We start from the raw sequence: 21,263 nt of genomic DNA on the forward strand, positions 1-21,263 counted from the left end.
TGTGTTTGGCTGCGTTTAGTATTAATCTTTGTTGAAGATGTTTTATACTGGTGCATTCAAGTTGATCTTTTTTGACCGTCTGACTGCGTATTTATTTAAAGATGAAGACTTGATATTGATAATGAAAGGCAAAAATCAACTTTTTGTATTGTTAAATAAATTTCACTCTGCTGTCACCAACTACTGTGTGATGAGTCTGAGACAGTGAAGCCAGAAAACCTCTCATTGATATAGCTTTATTCTCTTGTACATTATATATATCATACTAAAATAAACACAAGTTAAAAAAATGAACAAAGAAACTGTACAAAAAAATGTATATATACTACATCTTAATTACAGAACAGTCTACTGTCCAAAAAAGGCACTAAATTCTGAAATGGGCAATACAGTAATTTTGAACATAACTAGATTTGAGATTGATACAACAGCATTCAGTCCTCTTTTTCAGAGCTATATTTGGATGAAGTGGATGGTGTTTTCACTGGGGACACAGAAGGACATGTAGACATGTTGACCCTGACACACCACGAGAGGACACCCCTTCAGAGTAAGCACTACCACTGGAGTACACACGACACTGGGTGGGGAGAGCCCGTTCTTCAGATCAGTCTGTCTCCAGTTTTCTCCGCATCACAGAATCTTTACTGCTCGAGCACCTGAGGGTTCTTTCTTCCGTCCCAGAAATGTTTCTGTCACGCGTTCACGCTCGTAAAATACTGCTGGATTAAAACTTGTTCTTGCTAATTGGGTCATGGCATCTCTCAAACACTAAGGCAATCCATTTGAAAGTGTCTCACAGCCAGAGAGTAATCTCTAAATGCACTCTTTGTCGTCGTCCTTCCATGCACGACTTATTTCACTATGTCTAACACAATATTCTTTGTATGGGGAGAGGACGTCGCACCAAACTCCACAGAGAAAAATCCCTCAAAAACATCCTCTTTAGATCTAACAGAGGAATAGTTCACCTCATAATTAAAGTGTAGGCTTTGGTCAGTTTTGGGTGTCAGTAGCCAAACAAACAGGGCGTTTTTGCCCTTTGGTTCCATCTCTGCCATTTTCCAAAGTACTTCAGTTCTTTTCCAGTTCCAGATATGGAACACATTTCACCCAACTGTATCATGAAAACACAATTTTATTGCATTTCTAATTACTTCAACAGTCTGGCAACGCAACAAGACACAACTTGGCACAGTATTTTCAACTAAACTGAGTCAGTTTATAGTAATAAATTATGCAACTATTTCTCTAAACCATATTTTATGTGTTCTGCACATTAAAATGCTAGATTTCACTATGGAGTTTGGTGTGGCGACAGCCGCACATTCTGCGGCTTCATTTTAACACAATGTGCCGTGTGAAGCAGCTGGATCCAAATGCTCTTTCACACCAGCCCCATAATAGTTTAACATTTGCCATTTCAAAGACCGCTCAGGGGAAGGAAGGTTACATTTTAAGCTTAAGTCAAGAGCGAGTCTCTTTTCCAATAAGGTGCAAATCATCATTCAGCTTTCACAAAATAGCTTACGACCTCAGACACAAACAGGGGGAGACTGCTGTTCAGTCAAATAAGGGATGACACGAGAGAAAAAAAAAAGGTTTAAATGAGGAAAAATATATCAGGAGAAATTAAAAAGCATGATTAATTTAACAATAAAAGCATGTTTCATTTCAAAACATATGTCATTCTTTTTTGTACATTACCATAAAAAATGAGTATAAATACATATTGTTTTTATCTTTCAACCCTTTCTTTTTGAAACACAGGTCCCAGTGCTGAGTCGCTGTATTCGCAGCTTCATACACACAGAAGCAATAGATTTAAATAGAGCTTTACTAGACTAGAGTCCAGGGCTGGGAGCTATTCTACAAGCAGGATCCAGATACGAGAGTGTGTGATCCGCCACCAATGTCCACATCTGACTGCTTCGAGCAGGATTACATGAGGTTTCTGTCTGAGTTGCTGGCTAGCTGTTTTGTTTAATCCTGCTTTGTAAAATAGTTTCCCAGTTCTCCAAAACCATCGCTAAGGCAGGGCTTCCTCCAAAGCACTCCTCTGACATTTAGGGAAACGGCTTACTCGCGTCCTTGCTGAGAGTTAGATGAGAAGATTGAAAGCACTCTGGTGTCTGAATGCTAAATATGAAGCGTGGAGAAGCCTGGCTCTGTCAGAAGGTAAAAAGCTAAGAAACACTTGTACAGCTCACTAATTACCACTTTGTATCTGGATGTAAAACTGAACTGTAAAAGCAACAGTTAGTGGTTTTGTGTGCCGTGAACTAAATGTGAAGCTAGAGCCAGGGGACGGTTAGCTTAGCTTAGCATAGAGGCTGGAGGCAGGAGAAAGCAGCTGACTTTCTACCAGCACCTCCAAAACGCACGAGTTAACATGTTCCATCTCTTGTAAAAGTATAAAAAGTGCACAGGAAGTCACTGTGCCAAAAAATAGCTTCAGGTCAACTTGAGTGTTTAAACTTCTTCTCTTTTTTTTTTGTATGGCTTTAAGAAAAATAAAATATACGTGTGAGCGTCAGAGGTGCCAGCTAGCTAGATTTTTGTAGCTTGGCTTGCTCTGCTTCAGCTAACTGTCTGCAGGCTCTAGCTTCATGTGTAGCGCACAGACATGAGGCTGCCATCGATCTTCTCTTCTAACATTTGACAAACACATGAACGTCTGTTTCCTAAAATATCCAAACTATGGACCTATTCACCCCACTTTGTCTTTGCTTGTGACATGATGATCTTCAAAGATGGTTTTGGAAAAGTTCCACCCGGGGCAAAAAACAAAACAAGAGTGGAAAAGTACTTCCAACATCACCGCTTTAAATATCTTTGATTCCCTTCAAAGTGGTGCTTTTACCTTTGAGGCAATAGAGATAAAATAAGAAGAAAAACTGCCTCAGATGTTCTGTTAGTCTAAACCATTTCCAGTGTGGATTTAGTCTAATTTGATACCACTGATATTAAAAAGTCTTCTGAAAGCACATTCTTAGGCTATTATAAAGAGGCTGCGTCACAGAACAAGCAGTAAATAGCTTAGGGGTATTTGTATCATTATATATCTGGATGCTAACACCTATCTGTGCTGACACAGGCCTGCTGTCGTGTCACGCCCACGGACGATGCCACACTGCTTCGAGAAGCGTCACTGAGCGCGAGAGACGACCTACGTACGCCGGAGGAGTTAGCAGAAATCGCTTTGGATGAACGCAAACACCATATTCAGATCAGTCTTAGCTTAGCCTCTTAGCATCTTTTCCTTTGGCATGGATGATATTTAAAACAAAGCACGATTCCCCTTATTAGATAGCTTAAGTTAGCTTGATTATCACATTGACCCTAAACGGATTCTCAGAGCCTCTTAACAATAGTGTCACTGGGAAGCGAAATACCAAGGCAAAATGATTGTATATCCAGTTGCCATGTAGGCGACTGGAGTGGAAATGCAGGCGGAAGAACTAAAAGCACCGCTGCTGCTGCTGTTGGACATTAATTCTGCCGTTTTTCCTTCTTCCTCCCAAAATCTCCTGTATACTGCAAAAAGTAAAGGTGTCATATGAAATTAAGGCTACTTCTCTTTTAGCTGACTTTTTCGAGGTTTTCATCCAACAGCAGCTCTACTGGAGGAAAACAAAAAGCCACTCCGCTGAGGAACGCTAACTACAGGGGGTAGAAGACAGTGACTGGACAGTTCCATCTGCCGACATCATCCTTTCTAACAGCCCCGGTGCCAGAGAGGGAGGGGAGGAAACTCCCACCATCCATCGCTCCCCAGACAGCGGCTGGAGGCTGCTCTTCTGATGAATTGCACGATGAAGAGGTTGAACTTTGAGGGGTATGTAGGTGTGTAGGTAGGTAGGTAGGTAGGTAGGTAGCACACCATGAGGTGAGTGTGACTGAGAACCATAAGAACCATATATATATTATATATACAGTACACGTTATTTTTCTGAGGTTGACGCTGAGGTGAGAGAGACTGAGGATCGGCTCAGACGACCAGGCTGGAGGGGGAAGGAGAAGGGGTAAGGAAGAGGAGAGGAAAGAGAAGAGGTATCCTGTGAGGAGAGACTGGATTCAGGGGGAAGAGGGAGGTTCCTGGGAAACGCGATCCCAGACGAGGACCCCCTTTCTTCTTTCCGCGGAACTTTTTCACAGAGATCAGAGGACGTATAGTGACCCATTTCCGCCAGCTGTGTCAATATATTGGGTACGGAGTGGTGGGGGTGGGGGTAATTACTGTTTACATGGACTCTGTGGGAGGAGGGAGGCTGAGAGAGAAGGGACGGTTGGCAGGGGGCTGGCTGAGGGACAGATTCAGAGGGTTTACTAAGAAGCATTATTTTGGTCTCTTTTTTTAGCCCCCTGTTTACCACCTATTCTACTCCTCCTTCCCTGTCCCCTCTCCACCGCTCCCTCCATCCCAGTTCCTGTGCAGTTCATTCGTCCTCCAGGGACTCCGTCTTGATGTCGTTGGGGACCCCTCCGGTTCTGGACAGGGCCAGGATAGTGTGGTTGACGGCGGCCATCTCCACAGCCAGAGAGATGGGGTCCTGGTGCTCGCTGTGCGCTGCGCTGTCATCCTGAGACAGAGGGGGGGCGGGGTGGATGGGGGGGGGCGGGGTCAGGACATGAAACAGCAAGCATTCAAAATGTGGGAAATTCTACTTTTGTTCACAGGACTTTCCACTCCATTTTATTTTCCTGCTCAGGCTTTGCAATCATGCTGACCAATAGGTTGTCTGCAGTCACGTGACGTTAAATCCAGATGGAGGGCAGGAAGTGAAAGAGTAGGAGTACGTCATTTACGTTCAGCTGTCGTATGTGAAACTGTTAACAACGATTTAAGAATTCTTAGTCGTGTTGCTTGTAGCTTGTAACCATAAACAACACAAAACATCAGCATTTTGAGTATTTCCTATGAAGAAAATCACCTCTTGCCCTCCATCTGCAAACAACCTATTGACTGTTTGCAAAGCCCCTCCCCCAGATGGCAATCATCCAATAATGGCTTAGCAACCACAGGCAGGCATGGCACACCTGTGAAGCTTTGGATTTCTCCACCTGTTGAAGTGGTGTGTATGCAGCAGAGTCTTTTTCAGTCTTTTGAGCCTCATTCGTGAAGCATTAGACCATCTATGTGAGTATCAAGGATATATTTAAGATCCTTTTACATGGTGCTCGTTTTAACGCAGCTGGAAACATCAAGTTAGCCGAAGATGGAGCCAAGGTTAGCTTAACTGGCTACTGGCTAAAACGAGACGGTCACAGTTGTAGAACTAAAGTATGTGAATCTGAACAGGCACCATTACTCGTCATGGCCAGAAAGTTTCACTGTGATAATAGATGTTCTATTTTAAGCAGCATGTCTAATGTAAATAGCAAGATGAAATACTACGATCCTGCGACATGCTGCGGGTCAAAATAGTAAATCAACCACACAATATCTGCTGCAGTGTGTTCTTTATGGTCGAGCTCCAGTTCAGGAAAACAAATTATTTTGGATGTTTAACAAGCTGAGGTCACGAGAGGCAGAAAATGGGCGGGCGATGACATCAGGCATCAAATCCAATTTTAGTTGTGGTATTTAAAGCTATACAGAGTCTAAGTTTGATGAAGGGCCTCTTTCTTGGACTGCACTGGAGAGCAACCACAGGCACAAAGATCCGCAGCAACATGACCGATGAAACGCTGATCGAAACAGATTGCAAAAACTGAGAAAATATGAGGCAGGGGAACGAGAACCATGTGTCTGTGAGTGGATGTACCTGTGTTGGCGAGGTGGGCTCCAGTCGGTAAAGGCCAAAAGGTCGGCTGAGAGGTCTCTTGTCAAAGTAGGGCAGGTCACATGCCTGGAGGAGATCAGATGCGCCATTTAGCTAGCTACAATTCACAAAAGTCAACTCAAGTTTAATTAGAGAAATCACCCCGAATATTCAGACTGACACACTCAGCGAGTTCACGAGGTGACAACACGGCTCGTCGTTCATTAGCTGGAATGGATCACTTTCAGCTGCCGTGACTTGACAGCAGGAGTGTGAACGTTTCGCAATAAAGAACAAAGCTGAAGGGCTTAAACTCAACCTTCATCTGGGGGTTTCCACAATAACAAAGCGTGTTGCTGCTTTCCGTTGCTCCGGCTTAAGTTTCCACTGCTTACAGGGGAAAGGAGAAGATTGTGAGCTTTTGTTAATTAAAACGCCTTCAGCAAAAGCTTTGAGAGGCAATTCTTCATATCAATAAAGTAACTTTATGTGCTCCCTCTATTTGAGGACGGATATATTCAGTTGATCTGAAGGAAAACAGCAGTTCAAATGTTCTTGCGGTGCGTGTCAGAATCTGTGAACAGTAATGTGCCGGGCGAGGCCATCGGGTTCAACCCCAAGTACACACTCACTCACACATACACACACACACACAACCACAAGCTGCTGATTTCAATTATTAACACAGCCTTCACCACAGAGAGGAAACTAATTAGTAAAGTCAACTGATGCATTGTTTAGGTGGAATTAAAGACATGTATAATGCATGATCACATTTCACTAATGACTGAGATACTGAGTGCTGTCCAAGAACAGCCTTTTGCCAAAGGATGGATGTGAATGGTTGGCAAGAGGCTGATCCATCCAAACACAGGAAGAACAGGAATGGATAAATCAAACCGTCGGACACAGCACAGTACGAGATGAAGACGTGAAGCAGTAAGACAAGCGGCGACCTCTTCCTCTTGAATCAGACCAGTCGTTTACGGAACTGTCCGGAACATAAATCTGCTTTTATGTGTCTTGCGGGATCCTTAATCTCTCTCTACCTGCTCTGAGAAGTCGTTTCCATCGATGTCGTCGCTGTTGGAGTGCCCCCCTGGACTCTGGACGTCTATCCCATGACTCTCCAGGATTGTGGCTTCTTGGAGGAAGAGGATGTATCATTAGATTTACGATGGATCACTAAAAATGTCCCTCACTACTCGGGCGGCAAAGGGCTGGTTACATTTTCCAAGGGAATTTGGCACAATATGAAAATCACACCTTAAAAGTATGCCCCGTTTAACTGAACTGCGACCACATGCATGGCACTCATCGCTCGAGGAGAGGCTTTGCCAGCATCCCATTAAAGCAGAAATTCAGTAAAATGACTCTCTGTATGCAGGGTGCATTCTCCCATCAGCCCACGTTACTGCCAACACCACTGCACCATGTGAGCCAAAGCACGGCAGGCCGAGTGAATATATTGTAAATGATATTTCAGTGAGTAGCCTAAAGGAAAGTACGCAGTTTAGAACTTGTTAACGCCTTGTGCTAGTCTCTGCTAGCTAGCAGTTACCATGTGGGATGCACGTTGATTGATAATTGAACAGTTTTGAATATCTACTTCCATTCATTCTTCATTATAAAATGTTGACTTTCACAATTATGTCAGCATATAAAACAGTAAATACAGCCTGAGCAAATAACCCTGGTAATTACTCCTATATTCCCATTGATTCCCATGGAAAGTTTCCACCTTGAAAGTTCCTGACATTTTGCAGCCCGGTTCATTATATACTACACAGCAGTGATTCCCAACCACGGGTACATGGAGAGACTGTGAAACAGCTGGTTTCAGGTTTGATTTAAAAATACAGACTCACAGCGGAGACGTTATTCCAGGAGGAACAGCTGTTCGATCCACTGCGACAGTTCTGCCATAAATCCAACCTTTACCAAGTTTCTAATGTCCCATTTTTTGTGACACTGTATTCAATTATATGTTTTTTATCGAGGTCAAAGTTAACGGTGGCGTTGTACTTGACAACATTATATTGAGAGGGGGACAAAATATTAGAAACACCTTTGAATATAATGCAGCACAGTGCCACACACCAGTTTCACCACTATGACCGCTGTGCTACTTCTGTGACTGTGTTCAAACAAAAAACCCTGATGCATCGTAAAAGTCGATTTTTTGGCAGAACTGTTGGAATAAAGTGATCACTGAGTGTAAACTGTCAGCTGTCACACTCTGAACACGACGTGTTAGCTAAAAGCGTTGGTTAAATAGCTGAAAGTTAGCTAAAGTAATGGATATATAGTTGAAATAGCTAAAAAAAAAAAAAAAATGAATGGTTGAAATAGTTAACTGAAAGTGAAGGACAAATGGTTCAAACTGAGGCTCAAAGTAATGGAGTAGCAGCATTTGGATGTTTCAACCATTTCTATCAGAGGTGGGAGAACAAATACTGACCAAAGCAACCTGAATCTACGGAAAAAACTACGGTATAACATAACAAAATCAATTCACATGAGCACATTTAAAAGATGATGGACGGGGTAGATGAAGGGGTGCTGGAGCTCATCTGACAAAAAACCATTGGGAAGCACTGCTATAGAGGGCTGCATGCGACCACGCAGAAGCACAAACTTTGGCCAAACGACTGTGAATCTCCTCAGCTGTCCTCTCTGCTCAGCCCTTTGCCGAGCAAGTAGTGGAGCTCCTATTTTACAAAGCTAATTGGCACCCAGGTTAATGCAAGAGCTATTTTATAATTTAACAGCAGTTATGGGGATACTTTGCCAGAGGTCATTACAGATGTCAGGTGACTGATTAACAATCATCCACCTAATTATAGTGATGGAATGAATTAATGGCGAGCCGTTCAATGAATAAGGAAAATGTCATAATTGCTGTTATTATCAAATGTGGAATAGTCATGTTGACACAAAGGGATGCTATTAAACGTGCAGAGCACTGAAATCAACAGTGTCAGTGGACGTTTGTGGTCCCTCCCCAGAGCCACATTACCAATGTTGGCCCGTCTCTTGATCTCTTTGCGGCGGTTGGCGAACCAGTTGTAAACTTTCAGGGAGGTGACCCTCTCCAGATCAGACAGCTTCTTCCCTGAAACAAATCACATGACGGTCCGATCACACAGTGCCTCACCCGAGCCTCCTCCACTGTCACAATCTATATAACACATCCAGTGTATTAAGATGTCAAAGATGCATGGCTGACAGATCACAGAGGTTGTGTAGACAGGGATCATTTGCATGTTAATATTCGGAACATTTGCATAATACGCAGGAGTAGCTGTCAATTATCCGTTCCATGTAACTAAATGCTGCGTGTGAAGTGATGTTTCTTTGGTTTACCTGGTTTCTGAATAACAGCATTGCAGGCGTTTGCGATCTCCTCCCGTTTGGCCTCATCTGGGTACTGGTTGTCGTTGAAGTAGCTATAAATAGCAGAAGAGTCACACTGATTAAATTAATTTCACTACACAAGGACGATGCCAACAAAGCAGAGTTAGCGCTGTTTGCTGTGTGTGCGGCGCAAGCGAGCCAATATTGAGACTCTGTGACAAAAGTCACAGGCTTGTTGCCCAGCCGCTTCCTCGCGCAGGCTGCAATGTTTCCTCAACTCCGTGTGGAAATAACAGAGAAGTTATGAAACAAACTCCCAGTGATCTTTAATCGACTGCTTTTCTTCCTCCTCACCTCTCCATCACAGCCAGGCACTCTTTTCTCCAAGTGAAGCGACTTCCTCGACGCAGCCGGAAGGTTCCGGGGGCAGTGGTGATGGGGGGCGGGGTTTGCCGCCACTCCATCTCCTCCATAGGTAACGGAGCTGGCCGCATGTTCAGGGTGGCACCTGGTGGGGGTTGGGGGAGGAGGGGGAGGCAGCAGAATTCTGGTCAGTTACTGAACGTATACATGTCCACCATCCGCCTGCACACACACACACACTCAGTGCCAGTGGGAACAAAAAGCAGTAATAATGTGTTTTGACAGATGAACTGAGCGCAGCACAGAAGCAGCCAGAAAGCCCCTCCCTTCAGGAAAATGTATACGAGAAAGCAAGTCGCATTTGGCCAAATCTCACAATACATTCTGATTATAAACTCGAGCGAATAGTGCTGACAAAGACTGTGCTGCCTCGTCTCGAATCATGACCACAGCAGAAAAGAAAACCGCACAAAAGGTTTCATTTGCACTCATAAAAGTAGCCACATTACGGCTAAAAGCTTCGATATATTAAGGGGTCAGAAGCTCGGCGCAGTATCATCACCTAATTTGACACGGGCGTTGTGAGCAAGGCCTAAGTGGGTCGCTCTGCAACGGTCCAGGTTATCATGAATGGGGCATCAGTTTTCTCTGCAGCAGTGACGGAGGCGTGTGTGCGGGGCTGGGCTGAGCTGAGCTGGGCCGGGCTCAGTCTGGCCATAAATAGCATAGAGCAGTTTCCACTGCTGTCGGTGTTGGCAGGGCTCCACCGAGGAACATGCCGCAGAGGACAAGGCGTGGGATGCCTGCTGCCTGGCTATAGGTTGATAGAGCACGCGCACACGTATACATATCCCAAGCCAGCATGAGGCCTGTTGTTCTTGCTGTTAACCATTTACAGTGAAGTGTGGATTTGAGCCTGTGCAAGACAACAGACCCGCGTTTGACAGCGCGTCTGTCGTCACAGCAGCAAAACAAACATTACAACTACTTAATGGAGACACAGCAAAGGCTCATTTTGGTCTCTGTACACGAGGGCTCGGCTTTTTAATGACAGATGGGAAGCAGGACCATGATGTCATTACAGACCGTGACACTTGGTCTTGATTTTAGGGCTACAGCTAATGATTATTTTCATTACTGATTAATCTGCCAATGCTTTTCCCAATTAATCAGCTAATCTATAAAATGTCAAAAAATCGTCAAATATGCTGATCACATTTCCCAGAGAGCAAAGTGACGTCTTCAACAGTCCAAAACCCGAAGACGCTTCATTTACTATGATAAATGACAAAGAAAAGCTGCAGATTTTTGCACTGAAGAAGGTGGAACCAGCTAATCTTTCAATTTTTTGCTGGAAAAGTGACAATTAACTGATCATCAAAATAGACAGAAATCACTAAAACCATCCATTCTCCTCTCAAGCTAGACTCCGACAGCGATCAGTACGTTAGTAATACGTCTCTGAACGATTGGCTGCTCTGCAGTGGAGACAGCATGTAGCTGCGGTGATGCTAACGCTAACGCTGGGTGAGCGTGAGCGACAGAGAGCGAATGTGGAAGTGAGAGCTGGAGTCAGTCTGCAGCATCACTGCAGGGCAGGGTGACGCCAAAACGCAAACATTAACACTGCATGTTACTGCAAACGTGAGATGAAAATGTTCGTTTAAAACCAAAACCAAACGACTGAAATATGACTAAAACTATTGCACTCTCTCATCAAAAGACATTCAGGTGCCAAAGCGAACAGCAGCTCAGCTCCTCCAAACTGCTGCTGTTATAACTGTGTCTTCTTTCACCACAAGACGCTGTCTACTTCTACTTATGTCATTAAGAGCGGAACAGGAAATTGCTGGCAGTGGAGTGTTTTCCTGTAGCCGGCCCCTGCTGCGGGTGGTGAGGCTAACTCTTCTGCTATCTTTACGTGCAAGTTTAAAAACGCCCCAGCTTCTTCTTCATTCAGTCGACTGAAGCTTTGCACGAGTATTCAGAGCGGCTGAATTAAACGTCCATCCCAGATTAGGTGTGTTTACTCTGTACATTATTTCTTCCTGTCTTGGTGCCTGCTGTATGCCTCACTTTCATGGAACATGCATCTCTCTCTGCAACTTTCGCTTCCACAGTCCTCCAACAAGCAACGCAAATAAACCTGACAGACACTAACAGTCAAGAGCGAGCGGCGTGAGGGTGGAGAGGCTCGGTGTACCTGGTGTGGTTTTCTCCAGCGTGTACCAGCGGTAAAAGGCCCTCTTCTTCTGCTCGCTCAGGTCGGAGCCGTGCTGCAGCAGCCAATGGGAGATCCTGCTCTGGCTGATGCCTGGAAAGCAGCCAGACATCGAATTACAACAGCACTTTGTTTTGCATCAGGCCCCAGAACAGTTCGTAGACAACCCTCGGAAGAATTCAAGAGAGACAGAGGGGAACACTGGAGGGAGAAAGGGTTTTCTCTCTCCTCCACTCTGAATTTATTTCTTATCCGATCACTTGACTCTCACACAAGCTGTAGCCGCAGGAAGACTGCTGGGCGCTCTCGCTTCCCCTCTGATCTTCTTTGCAATGCTTAACATGTACGATGTAAAATGGATAAAATGTTTGCCTGAGAAAACACCTCAAATCTTCCATGTTTTCATGTCGTGTCAGCATCGCTCCTCACCGGTAACTTGTGCCACCACTGCCTGAGAGATCCTCCTGTTCCCCAGGAACGCTTTGATCTCCTCTTTCACCATGCTGCTGTCCCTCCTACAAACACACACAGCACAAGTAAGAACACAGCAGTACATCTAAACACAGCGTCAGCAGCGAAAATGGGAGAAGCAAGCTGGGATTTCACATCAGGAAACATACAAAGAGTGGCCAACTCCAACAGCATTTCAAAGAAGTGTTGATGATGTATGCTTCTGTCGCCTCGGACCATTCGTACGGCACACTGTACTGATTCATGTCAGATAATCCGATCTGTCTTATTTATTGCACCTTTTCACGGGAAATCTAAAAACCAAGGCTCCGTCTGAATCCGAGGTGCATTATGACAGCATCATCGATGTATTGTTCTCTTTTTAAGGCTCCCACACAATCAGCGTTGCATTTCAGGGGAGCACAAAGGCGAGGACTGTTTGAATTTCAATGACTTCAGCCACAATCAGCGAATCTATATTTTCAAAATGTATTTGGCAGACATGTTTCCACTATCTCAGTGCTCTGCGGGGGAAAGAGAAATAAAACATGCACAGACTTGCAGGAATGGAGGGTGGTGAGCGAACATGTGCAGTCACACAGTGTACCCACCCTGCTTTCTGGCTCCGAGCCCAATCCCCTCCCTTATATATACACAATAACATACACACACACACACACAAACAAGCTTGTGGCTGTCTTGGCTTAATTCCTCATCCTGGTACAGACTGTGAACACCTGTCAAATGTGTAAACTGCTTGGTGCATTTATCCATACTAATAGTGCCTTTTTATTTCTACTGGAAGGCAGCTCCAGTGACCACCTACCCCCACCCCACTTTACTCAAACCACACAGCATCCTTTGAACCAGTCAGCATCCCAGACACAGTCAAAATGGAGAGCGCATCAAAGTCCCGAGTTCTCCGTTCGCATATTTCTGAAATGAAAATGCGTCACGACTCTTGACATCCAGCATCAATATCCTCCACACCAGCATCTTGCGGCGCAGCTAAAATTAGAGCTCAAAAACGCTGCTTGTATCGACACCAGTGAATCAATGTAGCACAAGCTGCTGTACAAGACTGAGGACGAGTGGGAAGTGGAGGAGGGAGGAAGAGGGAGGAGGGAGGGGGTGGGGGTGATGTGTTAGATGCCAACTCAAAGGCCGAACCCCTGCAGAGACGGAAATGTGCATTTAAAAGAGAGAGAAATCAGAAGGGCACCGTGGGATTGTTGACAAGCTGAAACCTCGTGTCACGCCCCCGCAGCCCCGCCGAGCGAGACGCTGGAGAGCCCTACAGGCGGACAGGACGAGGGCTTTTGAACACTTCTGAACTTCTCGGGCTGTCTTAAGAGGACGTGTAATTTAATGCAGAGGCAGCGTGAATGAGCATCGGGACGGCTAGTGCGGGCGCTGAGGGTAGAGCCTGAGCTCCAAACGTCTATTCTTACTCTGACTGTTCATACAGGGGCAGCTGGGAGGCAGCAGGAGGACAGGGCTAATGTGCAAAGTGCTTTGAAGAAGAGAGGAGGTGTCTAACATGCGGGCTGTGACAGATTATGAGCGCTGGAAATGTCACAGTGAAGCAGCTATGAAGCATGTGATTTCTCACCAAACGTTACTTCGTGTTTCCGTATATAATTTCATCTAATGTTTGCAGAGGTGCACGGATGTAAAGGCTTCTCTTCGCTCCTTCTGAGAAAATGTCATCCTGAACCCTGAAGGCTTTTCAAACGTCTGCAGCAGAATACTTGTCTTTTTATGCAATATGGTCTTTGTTGACTGGAGGCATAATCTCAACAAGACGGCCTTTATGCCCGTGTCTGTTATTTTGATATTCCATCACAGAACGTACCTTTCATGTGGTACATGCCGTACAAGACAAATGTGTTAATCACAGCTGTCATGTGCTCCTGCTGTGCCTAAAAAATGGAAGCTGGCATTCTTGAAAAGAAAATGTCTGTGGTGACACTTACCGTTTCTGTTTCTTCTTCGTTTGTTCGACTGAAGTCGCCATTTATCTCGCACGCTGTCTGCACATTACGAAAGGCGCTACGGCTGGGATTGCTTTCTGATGCTTAAGAAACTCACAAGTGAATCGCAGTCCAGGCTCAATTTTTGGCTCCCGTGTCGACTGGAGCTAAAATGATTGGCTGATGAATCGAGTCAATGCACAGAAGTGAGGATTCGCTGCTTTTTCTTTACTGTGTACGACAGTCATTTAAATATCTTTGGGTTTGGGCTCGTTGGTTTGACGAGAAGATGCGAAGATGCCAACTGTGATGGGCATTTTCACCATTTTCTGTCATTTTATGGACAAATGAATAAATTCATCAAGAAAATAATCAGCTGCATTAATCGATAACACTATACTAAGTTGAGATGCACAACTGCTCAGTCCATCAGGCCTGTGTGGAGCCCATAACACCACCTCGAACTGGCTTTTGCCATCTTGCAGACGTCTCCTGTGCAAACCGTCTTTTTAATGGAACTGCCACAAGCATGATCATAAATGAACAACACTGCCAGATAACATAAAACATTCCAACCAAGTCAAGAGCGAGCCTGGCTTTTTTATCTACAGTTTAACTGCTCTGCAACACCTCGAGGCAAAACAGAACTGCACATTAAAGGTAACCTCTCTCACACAAGTGACAGTGAGGCTCTACCTTTTGCATTAGTGGCAAGAGAGCAAGTCCCCAAACATGATGATGGTATGGAATATACCAGCAATCAGCTTTTTAATCATCTTGCGTAATCACGGAGCGGATAAAAAGCTTTTCAGCACGACTGAAATAAAGTCAGACTGTGCTGGCAGAGCATTTTCAAACAGGCAGGTCCTGGTGAGCATCGTCTGCAGCCACAGACTAATTCAAGTCAACTACCTCTGTAGGTGAACCAACCAGGAGGTTTTTCTCGTTACCTCTGCCGGTTTGTTGGTTTGATTGTCTGTCAGCTTAAACTTCGTACAGACAGCAGTCCTTATGAAGCATTCAGGGACAGAGACTTCATGACCGGTACAACTGGAATATCACCACAATTGTGACAACACCTTTTTCCCAAACTAACGTGCAGCTGTGGAAATCTAAATGCACACGTCATTAAACTAATACACTAACTTAGATCTAAATGTGAACTGCCAACAATAAACTCCACCAGAGAAATTCAGGAAAGATGTTCAAACTTTATGCTTCACTCGAGCAATAATGGTGACGGTGAAGTGAGCGGTTACAGATTTGCATGTCATAGAAGAGTGGACTATTGGCCTTGGTGGAGGTCTGCTCTCTGCTCTTCGAGTTAAACATAAAACTTCTTTTTATTTTAGACAAACCCTACAGTATAGGTTTACTCCGTGGTGAGAAATGATTTCTAAATTTCTGGATCTAAAGACTGAACTCTGAACCTCGGCTTTTATGCCAGAATGGACGAGAAGAACATCATTAATAATTCCATGACAAGTGGGCAAACTCCATCTGCGGACCAAGATCATGCAATATGATCAAAAGCACCAGTGTTGTTTGCTCAGTTGCCGTTTGCAAGGTCAAGAATGAACTCTGAATGTCAGTTTCTTCAACATGCGGCAGCTGCACACAATGGAGCTCCGGTGGAGTTTCCACTTGGTGCTATTTAACTCTCCCTGACATAAACTGTGCTTTCTTGCCTCCTTGTTGCAGGCATTAGTGCCAATAAAGACTGCAGCCAAGTGGCCACTGTAACGCAAGCCATTCAGAGTGAAAGTGCAGAAAAGATGGATAAGAGCACCTTTCAGTGCTTTCTCGTGAGCTTTATACAAAAGGACATTTTGTGAAAGGATCTGTAGATACGACAGGAAGGTCACAACCACGATCTCAGATGACATCCAGCCTTACATCTCATAACATTCACTGTGCATATGCTGTACTGTCCGGTTCAACAAGCACCAAACTAAAGTTGGACAAATAGCTACAAGTGAGAAGTTTCCCAAACAAAGTTTTAGAGCTCACTTCACCGCCGTGACTACTCACCTCATCAGCTCCTCCACCTTGTCATCAATGTCCAGGTCCTCTTCTGTAGCTTCAAAGCCAAACGCCCGTGCTGCGGCCGCACTGTTCACTGGGTACCGAGGGGGAGACAGCTTCCCGTTGGGTGTGGCAGCTAGGCTATCCCGGCCGTTCTGCGACAGAGCCACAAGTGAGACCGGTGAGGGCAAAATGGCGGAAGGCGGCGGCGGCCCTGGAGGCGGGGACGTGTCGTAGCTGTTGCTAGGAGATGGCGAGAGTCCCCCTCCGCTGCCGAACTGCGTCTGCGTGGAGGTGGAGATTTTGGAGGTCGTGGAAGATGCGGCGGCCGCAGAGTGATCGCCCGTGCTGCCCTCGGCGCTGTTGTTGCCGTTGCATGACACAGAGGAGGTGGTGGCCGCCGAGGCAGTGTTGTTATTGTTGAATGATGTAGTAGTATTAGAGGCAGAGTTGTTGTTTGCCCCGCCCACTCCGTAGGAGGACGAGGAAGAAGAGGAGGAAGAGGTGCGGCGGCCAAACTTGTCGCCGTGCTCCCGGTCCAGCCGGTCCAAAGTGTCGAGCGCATGCAGGATCTCCTGCTTGGTCATGCCGGTGCGACGCAGCCGCTGCAGCAGATCTATCTGCTCAATAGTGAAGCGCGGCTCCTCACTGAACTCAGACATCCTGCTGCTGGATGAGAGACAAGACAGACAGGTTGTGAGATAGAGGAGAAAGAAGAGGAGGGGAGAGGAAACAGGAAATGCAGGGGGAAGTGAAGGAAAGGAAAGTAAGTGATTGTTGAAGATCTAGGAAGGAACGGGGAAGAGAAAGAGAGCTGGAGAACAGGAGGCGCGAGGAGGAAAGTGAGGCACAAATGAGACAGGAGGAAATGAGAGGATTAAGCAGGAAAGAGTGAAAAGGAACGCAGATGCAGATGGGGAGAAAAATGAGAATGATAGGAAAAGAGGAGTGAGGAGGAGAGAGTTAGAGGGGTAGAGAGAGCGGGGTGGGAAAGGAGAGAAAACTGCAAGAAGAAAATAAAGAGGCAGCAAGTAAGAAAAGGAAGACAAGAGCGAGAGATAGAAGTGTGAAAGAAAAAGAGAGGGAGGGGCAGGGCATAAAAATCAGCTATTTTTGGGAACCAGCAGGCAACACACGCAGAGTGCCAGAGTCACCTTGACAGCTGATGCTATCTTAACATTCTGACTGCCGTTCTTTAAGAGCTACAATATATCCCTGGCTCTGCACACCACCCACGCTGTATGTTTTTCATAAGCAAGTTGCTGTGCTCAAAATCAATGCAACTGGAATCAGACTGCGGCAGACTTTCCGTCTTCTGTGCCAGCCCGACCTATGCTGATATGATAAATGGTTTAAAAGGGGTCACTGGCATTTTTCTACATCTGTGTTAATCTAAGCTGCGCAGAGGACAGGGGAAAAAAAAAAAAAAAAGAAACGACTTGAGAGTGCACGCAGTGTTTTTAAGTTATTATGAAGGACTGCGGTGGATATGAGTCTTTAGAGGTCTGGAACACCAAGCTTTAAAAGGCAAATTATGTAACGGTTCTGCACTGAAACGTCTAAAAACAACTAGACCCATGATACATATTTTGTTGAGCTGTGTACCTACAAACATTACCCCAAATGTTTTCAAAGATATTCAAACCAAAAACCATTTTATTCAAGGTGACAGCAGGTTTCATATGGTCACCTGTCAGTGGTGTCATACCCCCTTTAAGCCTCTACTTTCTACTACGTCTGAGGCGACAAACTATCTAGCTAGTCACTCTGTTGATTACTCGTTTGCATTGCTCGCTCACGATAAAGGACAATCACCAATTTTCATGGGCACTGGCGGCTGTTTAACACCACAACTGCCATGATCCCATGCTACTTCACGATGTCGTCAAACTCAGTCGTTTGTTATTGTTTTGATTGAGAGACCCCCCCCAATGGCAGACATGACACAGTGTACCTTTAAAAAGGAGATCAGACGGTGACATTTCACACACATACAGGTGAAAGTCACTTTGGGTGGCGACTTAAATACATTACTTCTATACCACAGGGTAGCTTAGTAGCTGGTGAACATTAACTAGTCTCTTTCGTTAGCATTAAGAATTAATAAGGAAGGCTGCTGAAGCTGTAAATCATTATCAAGCATGGTTACACTGTAAAAACCTGTCACATCCGAGGAAGCTGAGAGCATCTCCATTCTTAACATGCGAGGCTCGTTGCTTGCTGCAAACAAAGCTGAGCATCTGAAATCATTGTCCATCCTGTCATGCATTGACAGGGTTAACAATTCACTCTGGATCAAGTTGGTTAAACTGGTGGAAACACACTGAGCAGAGGTTTGCCTCTGCAGACCAGCAAAGATGCAACCTAATGTAAATCAATGCCCAGCACTGCTTTACTGTAGGTCACATGACACAGATTGGACAGGTGTGTAACCCAGAGGGAGACAAAGAATTAAAAAAAAAAAAAAAAAAAAAAAAAGTTTATTACGGATCCCACTTGTACTAACTAATAATAAGAGCAGAGTAACTGAACTGGGCCTGTCTTTGACAGATGGACGAGCAGACTTGAATGTGATCGCATCCCTGACGCATTAGATGATCACCCGATAAACAGTCGACACTAGTTCAACAACTCTTTAAAGCTTACAGAAGAAATAAAAAAAAAACACATCGGCATGAATCACGTCGCTTCTTCATCATGCAGGCAAAGACAGCAGCTTTCTGACCTTAAATGCTGGTTGCGTGCGTCTGCTAATCCCAGAGCAAACTCGTTTCTTTGGCAGTGAAGTTTTCTTCTTAAAACTGACCAGAGTTTGTGGTATCTCTTTCTCCTCCATGTGTTTTTGTTTTGCTGACTGTGGGGCCTGCAGCGAGAGCACAAATCTGTCGCTCGTCTCAGCGCTGCGGGCGAGCCGCTGGTGATGCCAGCTTTCACGCCCTTTGCCCAAAAGCTAACGTTAGCAAATGTTTCTGTGGCAGACGGACAATACCCAGTGTAACGTTCAATTAGCCAGCTTGCAGCCCGCTAAACCAAAACGATTTCCATCCTTTCTAGTGCCGCTGCCGCTGAATTACTACTGACAACAGTCCACAAGCATCACAAGAGGACGGCTAGCAACTTAACACGGGAAGCAGCGGGGTTGTGAAATGATTAGCATAACATGCTAGCCATGCCAACGCTGATCCTAGCTGACGTTAGCCGCTGTCGCTGGCTAGCGAGCGTTTGATATTAATAACATCACTTTCAGTGTTGTAGATGGCTAAGTCCATGACTTACCTCGGTTCAAATCGTCCACTTCACCATTTAACTTTAGAACTTGAGCAAAGACCCGCTGTGCCTTTTGCTGCAGTCGAACAACAAAGCAATTTGATTACAGTGCCCTGTCCGACCCCTTTCCAAGGATTTCTAATCAGAGGCGAATTATTTGCCTCTTTGCTTTGTCTGTCTGACAACAGCCATATTGACAACTAACACCTCCGAGCAGCTCTGAGGGAACTGTAGTTTTACTCTCACAAAGGCGGCTACCGCGCGGCGGCGTTCTTTACGCTAAAGACTACAAATCCCTGACACGAGAGCGAGGGGGGAGCTGATGGCTCGCTGATCTACAGTTGTCACAAAAGGCGATGCAGTTTTTAATGTGACCACAGCGACTGCTCCCCTCAACAGAGCTGCTGCTCCCACAGTGCGCTGAGAGCAGCGTCTGCCTCAGAGGCCACCAGCTGGCAGACACAAGGAACAGTTGCAAACCAGTTCAGAGATCTCACCAAAATGCTCTATTTTAAAACAAGTGACAGGTAATTTATTCTTTAAATTAAGTGGAAAATGTAGTCATCTTTTCCATTTAATGAAGTTGGTGATGTAATTAACCCAAAATGAGGGATATATATCATCATCATCATCATGCCATTAGAACAGCTTTGGGGAAAACACCTTCTGAGGAGACATGTCACTACACGCTCCAGCAACTGTCAGCAGTCACAACGACATTTATTGTACAACCTGCAAATGTGTATTGATTGTTAAAGGGGAAAAAGGATATTAACAAGGATGGATTATCAGTTGTTCAAAGTAGGCAATTACCACGGCATCAGACCCTCACCTGCTTATTGTGGATGGCTAATCTTGCCCTGGATGGTAATAATCTGTTAAGTATAAGCAATCATCACCACCAAAAGCACACACACCTGAGTTTTCTTTTCATAGGCTAAGATTAAGCTTCAAACCTTGCAAACATATAGACCTATTTACATATTTTTAGTGCTTAATGTGTCAGATGCGCAGGGTGCCAAGCTGTTTACTCAGCTGGTTTAGGAGGAAGAAGGTCAGCTATAAGGAGAAATTAAAAGAGGCTTAATTCTGGAGGGGTAATGGATCCAGGTGGCTAACTTAGCATGCGCATCAATTAGACATTTTGAGTGGAAAACACAGCCCATTTAAGTCAACCATTAATATTTTTTGCTGTTTCTGCTTCATTTCAGCTTGCACCTGCTTTGCCTCTGCAGAGTTGTTGCAGCTATGCTCCTCATATCATTCTCTGTACGCTCCAGAAAAGCAAGTTTGATGACACTGTGTTGCCCGCCTTGCTTTGAAGCTTTGCTCTTTTATTCATTTAACTCACTGTCGTGCGTTTTAGACAAAGAAACAGCTCGACTAAATCTGAAAGTTGTGTTCAGAGCTAGCAGGGAGAAGGACGCACTAAGTGTCAGGTAAAATCCTATTGTATAATGCATATTTTGATCCAGAGGTCATGCGGGGAAAATCAGAACAGGGCAAAGCGAATGACAAGTGTTCTGTGCTCCTTTAACGGCTGTCAAAGTGCTTTTGAAGAAGACCGTTAGACCTTATCTGCCACAGTGGAGGTGTTAAGTAGTCAGAAGCTTTTTGAAACATTTATATTGCACAATAGAATGTGATGAATATTAATGCTGTTAAAGCAGTTGTCTGTGACCTAACAGTCATGAATAATGCATCGTGGACTCCTAGTGCTCATATATAAGGTGCTTATGGTGTCATATTTACAGTTGGCTATATATATTATAGCTTTCACTTAGAATGGAACGCCACGGATTTTGTAAATGAGGTGTGAATGCTGCTATGCAGAATCTGTGC

At 44.9% G+C, this 21,263-nt stretch overlaps 1 protein-coding gene across 6 annotated transcripts; it reads right to left on the minus strand.

The window, feature by feature from the left end:
• Positions 1-215: 215 nt before the first annotated feature.
• hmbox1b (homeobox containing 1 b) lies at positions 216-19,662 on the minus strand. Of its 6 annotated transcripts, none has more exons than XM_076756008.1 (10): positions 19,431-19,662; positions 16,161-16,823; positions 12,136-12,221; positions 11,689-11,799; positions 9,477-9,630; positions 9,132-9,214; positions 8,785-8,880; positions 6,815-6,906; positions 5,769-5,852; positions 216-4,583 (listed from the first exon to the last, which is right to left on the minus strand). In XM_076756008.1, exons 2-10 carry the CDS (start codon positions 16,814-16,816, stop codon positions 4,440-4,442), a joined length of 1,506 nt encoding a protein of 501 aa, XP_076612123.1. In that variant the 5' UTR covers positions 16,817-16,823; positions 19,431-19,662; the 3' UTR covers positions 216-4,439. The 6 variants fall into 6 exon arrangements, with proteins under 6 accessions (XP_076612123.1, XP_076612119.1, XP_076612121.1 ...); XM_076756004.1 differs by having other exon boundaries at positions 6,815-6,909; XM_076756006.1 differs by having other exon boundaries at positions 6,815-6,909; positions 16,161-16,820; positions 19,431-19,638.
• Between the last annotated feature and the right edge of the window lie 1,601 nt (positions 19,663-21,263).

The sequence above is a fragment of the Chaetodon auriga genome, chromosome 18 (genome assembly GCF_051107435.1).
Source record: "Chaetodon auriga isolate fChaAug3 chromosome 18, fChaAug3.hap1, whole genome shotgun sequence".
Classification (NCBI taxonomy): Eukaryota; Metazoa; Chordata; class Actinopteri; order Chaetodontiformes; family Chaetodontidae; genus Chaetodon; species Chaetodon auriga.

What these genes read in the sequence shown, in the direction of transcription:
- hmbox1b (XM_076756004.1), bottom strand. Translation starts at nt 16,816, where the DNA reads ATGTCTGAGTTCAGTGAGGAGCCGCGCTTCACTATTGAGCAGATAGAT. An exon ending in AAGGTGGAGGAGCTGATGAG is followed by an intron (nt 12,222 to 16,160) that starts GTGAGTAGTCAC and finishes GTGTGTTTGTAG; the next exon opens with GAGGGACAGCAGCATGGTGA. An exon ending in AGCCCACCTCGCCAACACAG is followed by an intron (nt 4,584 to 5,768) that starts GTACATCCACTC and finishes CCTCTGTCTCAG; the next exon opens with GATGACAGCGCAGCGCACAG.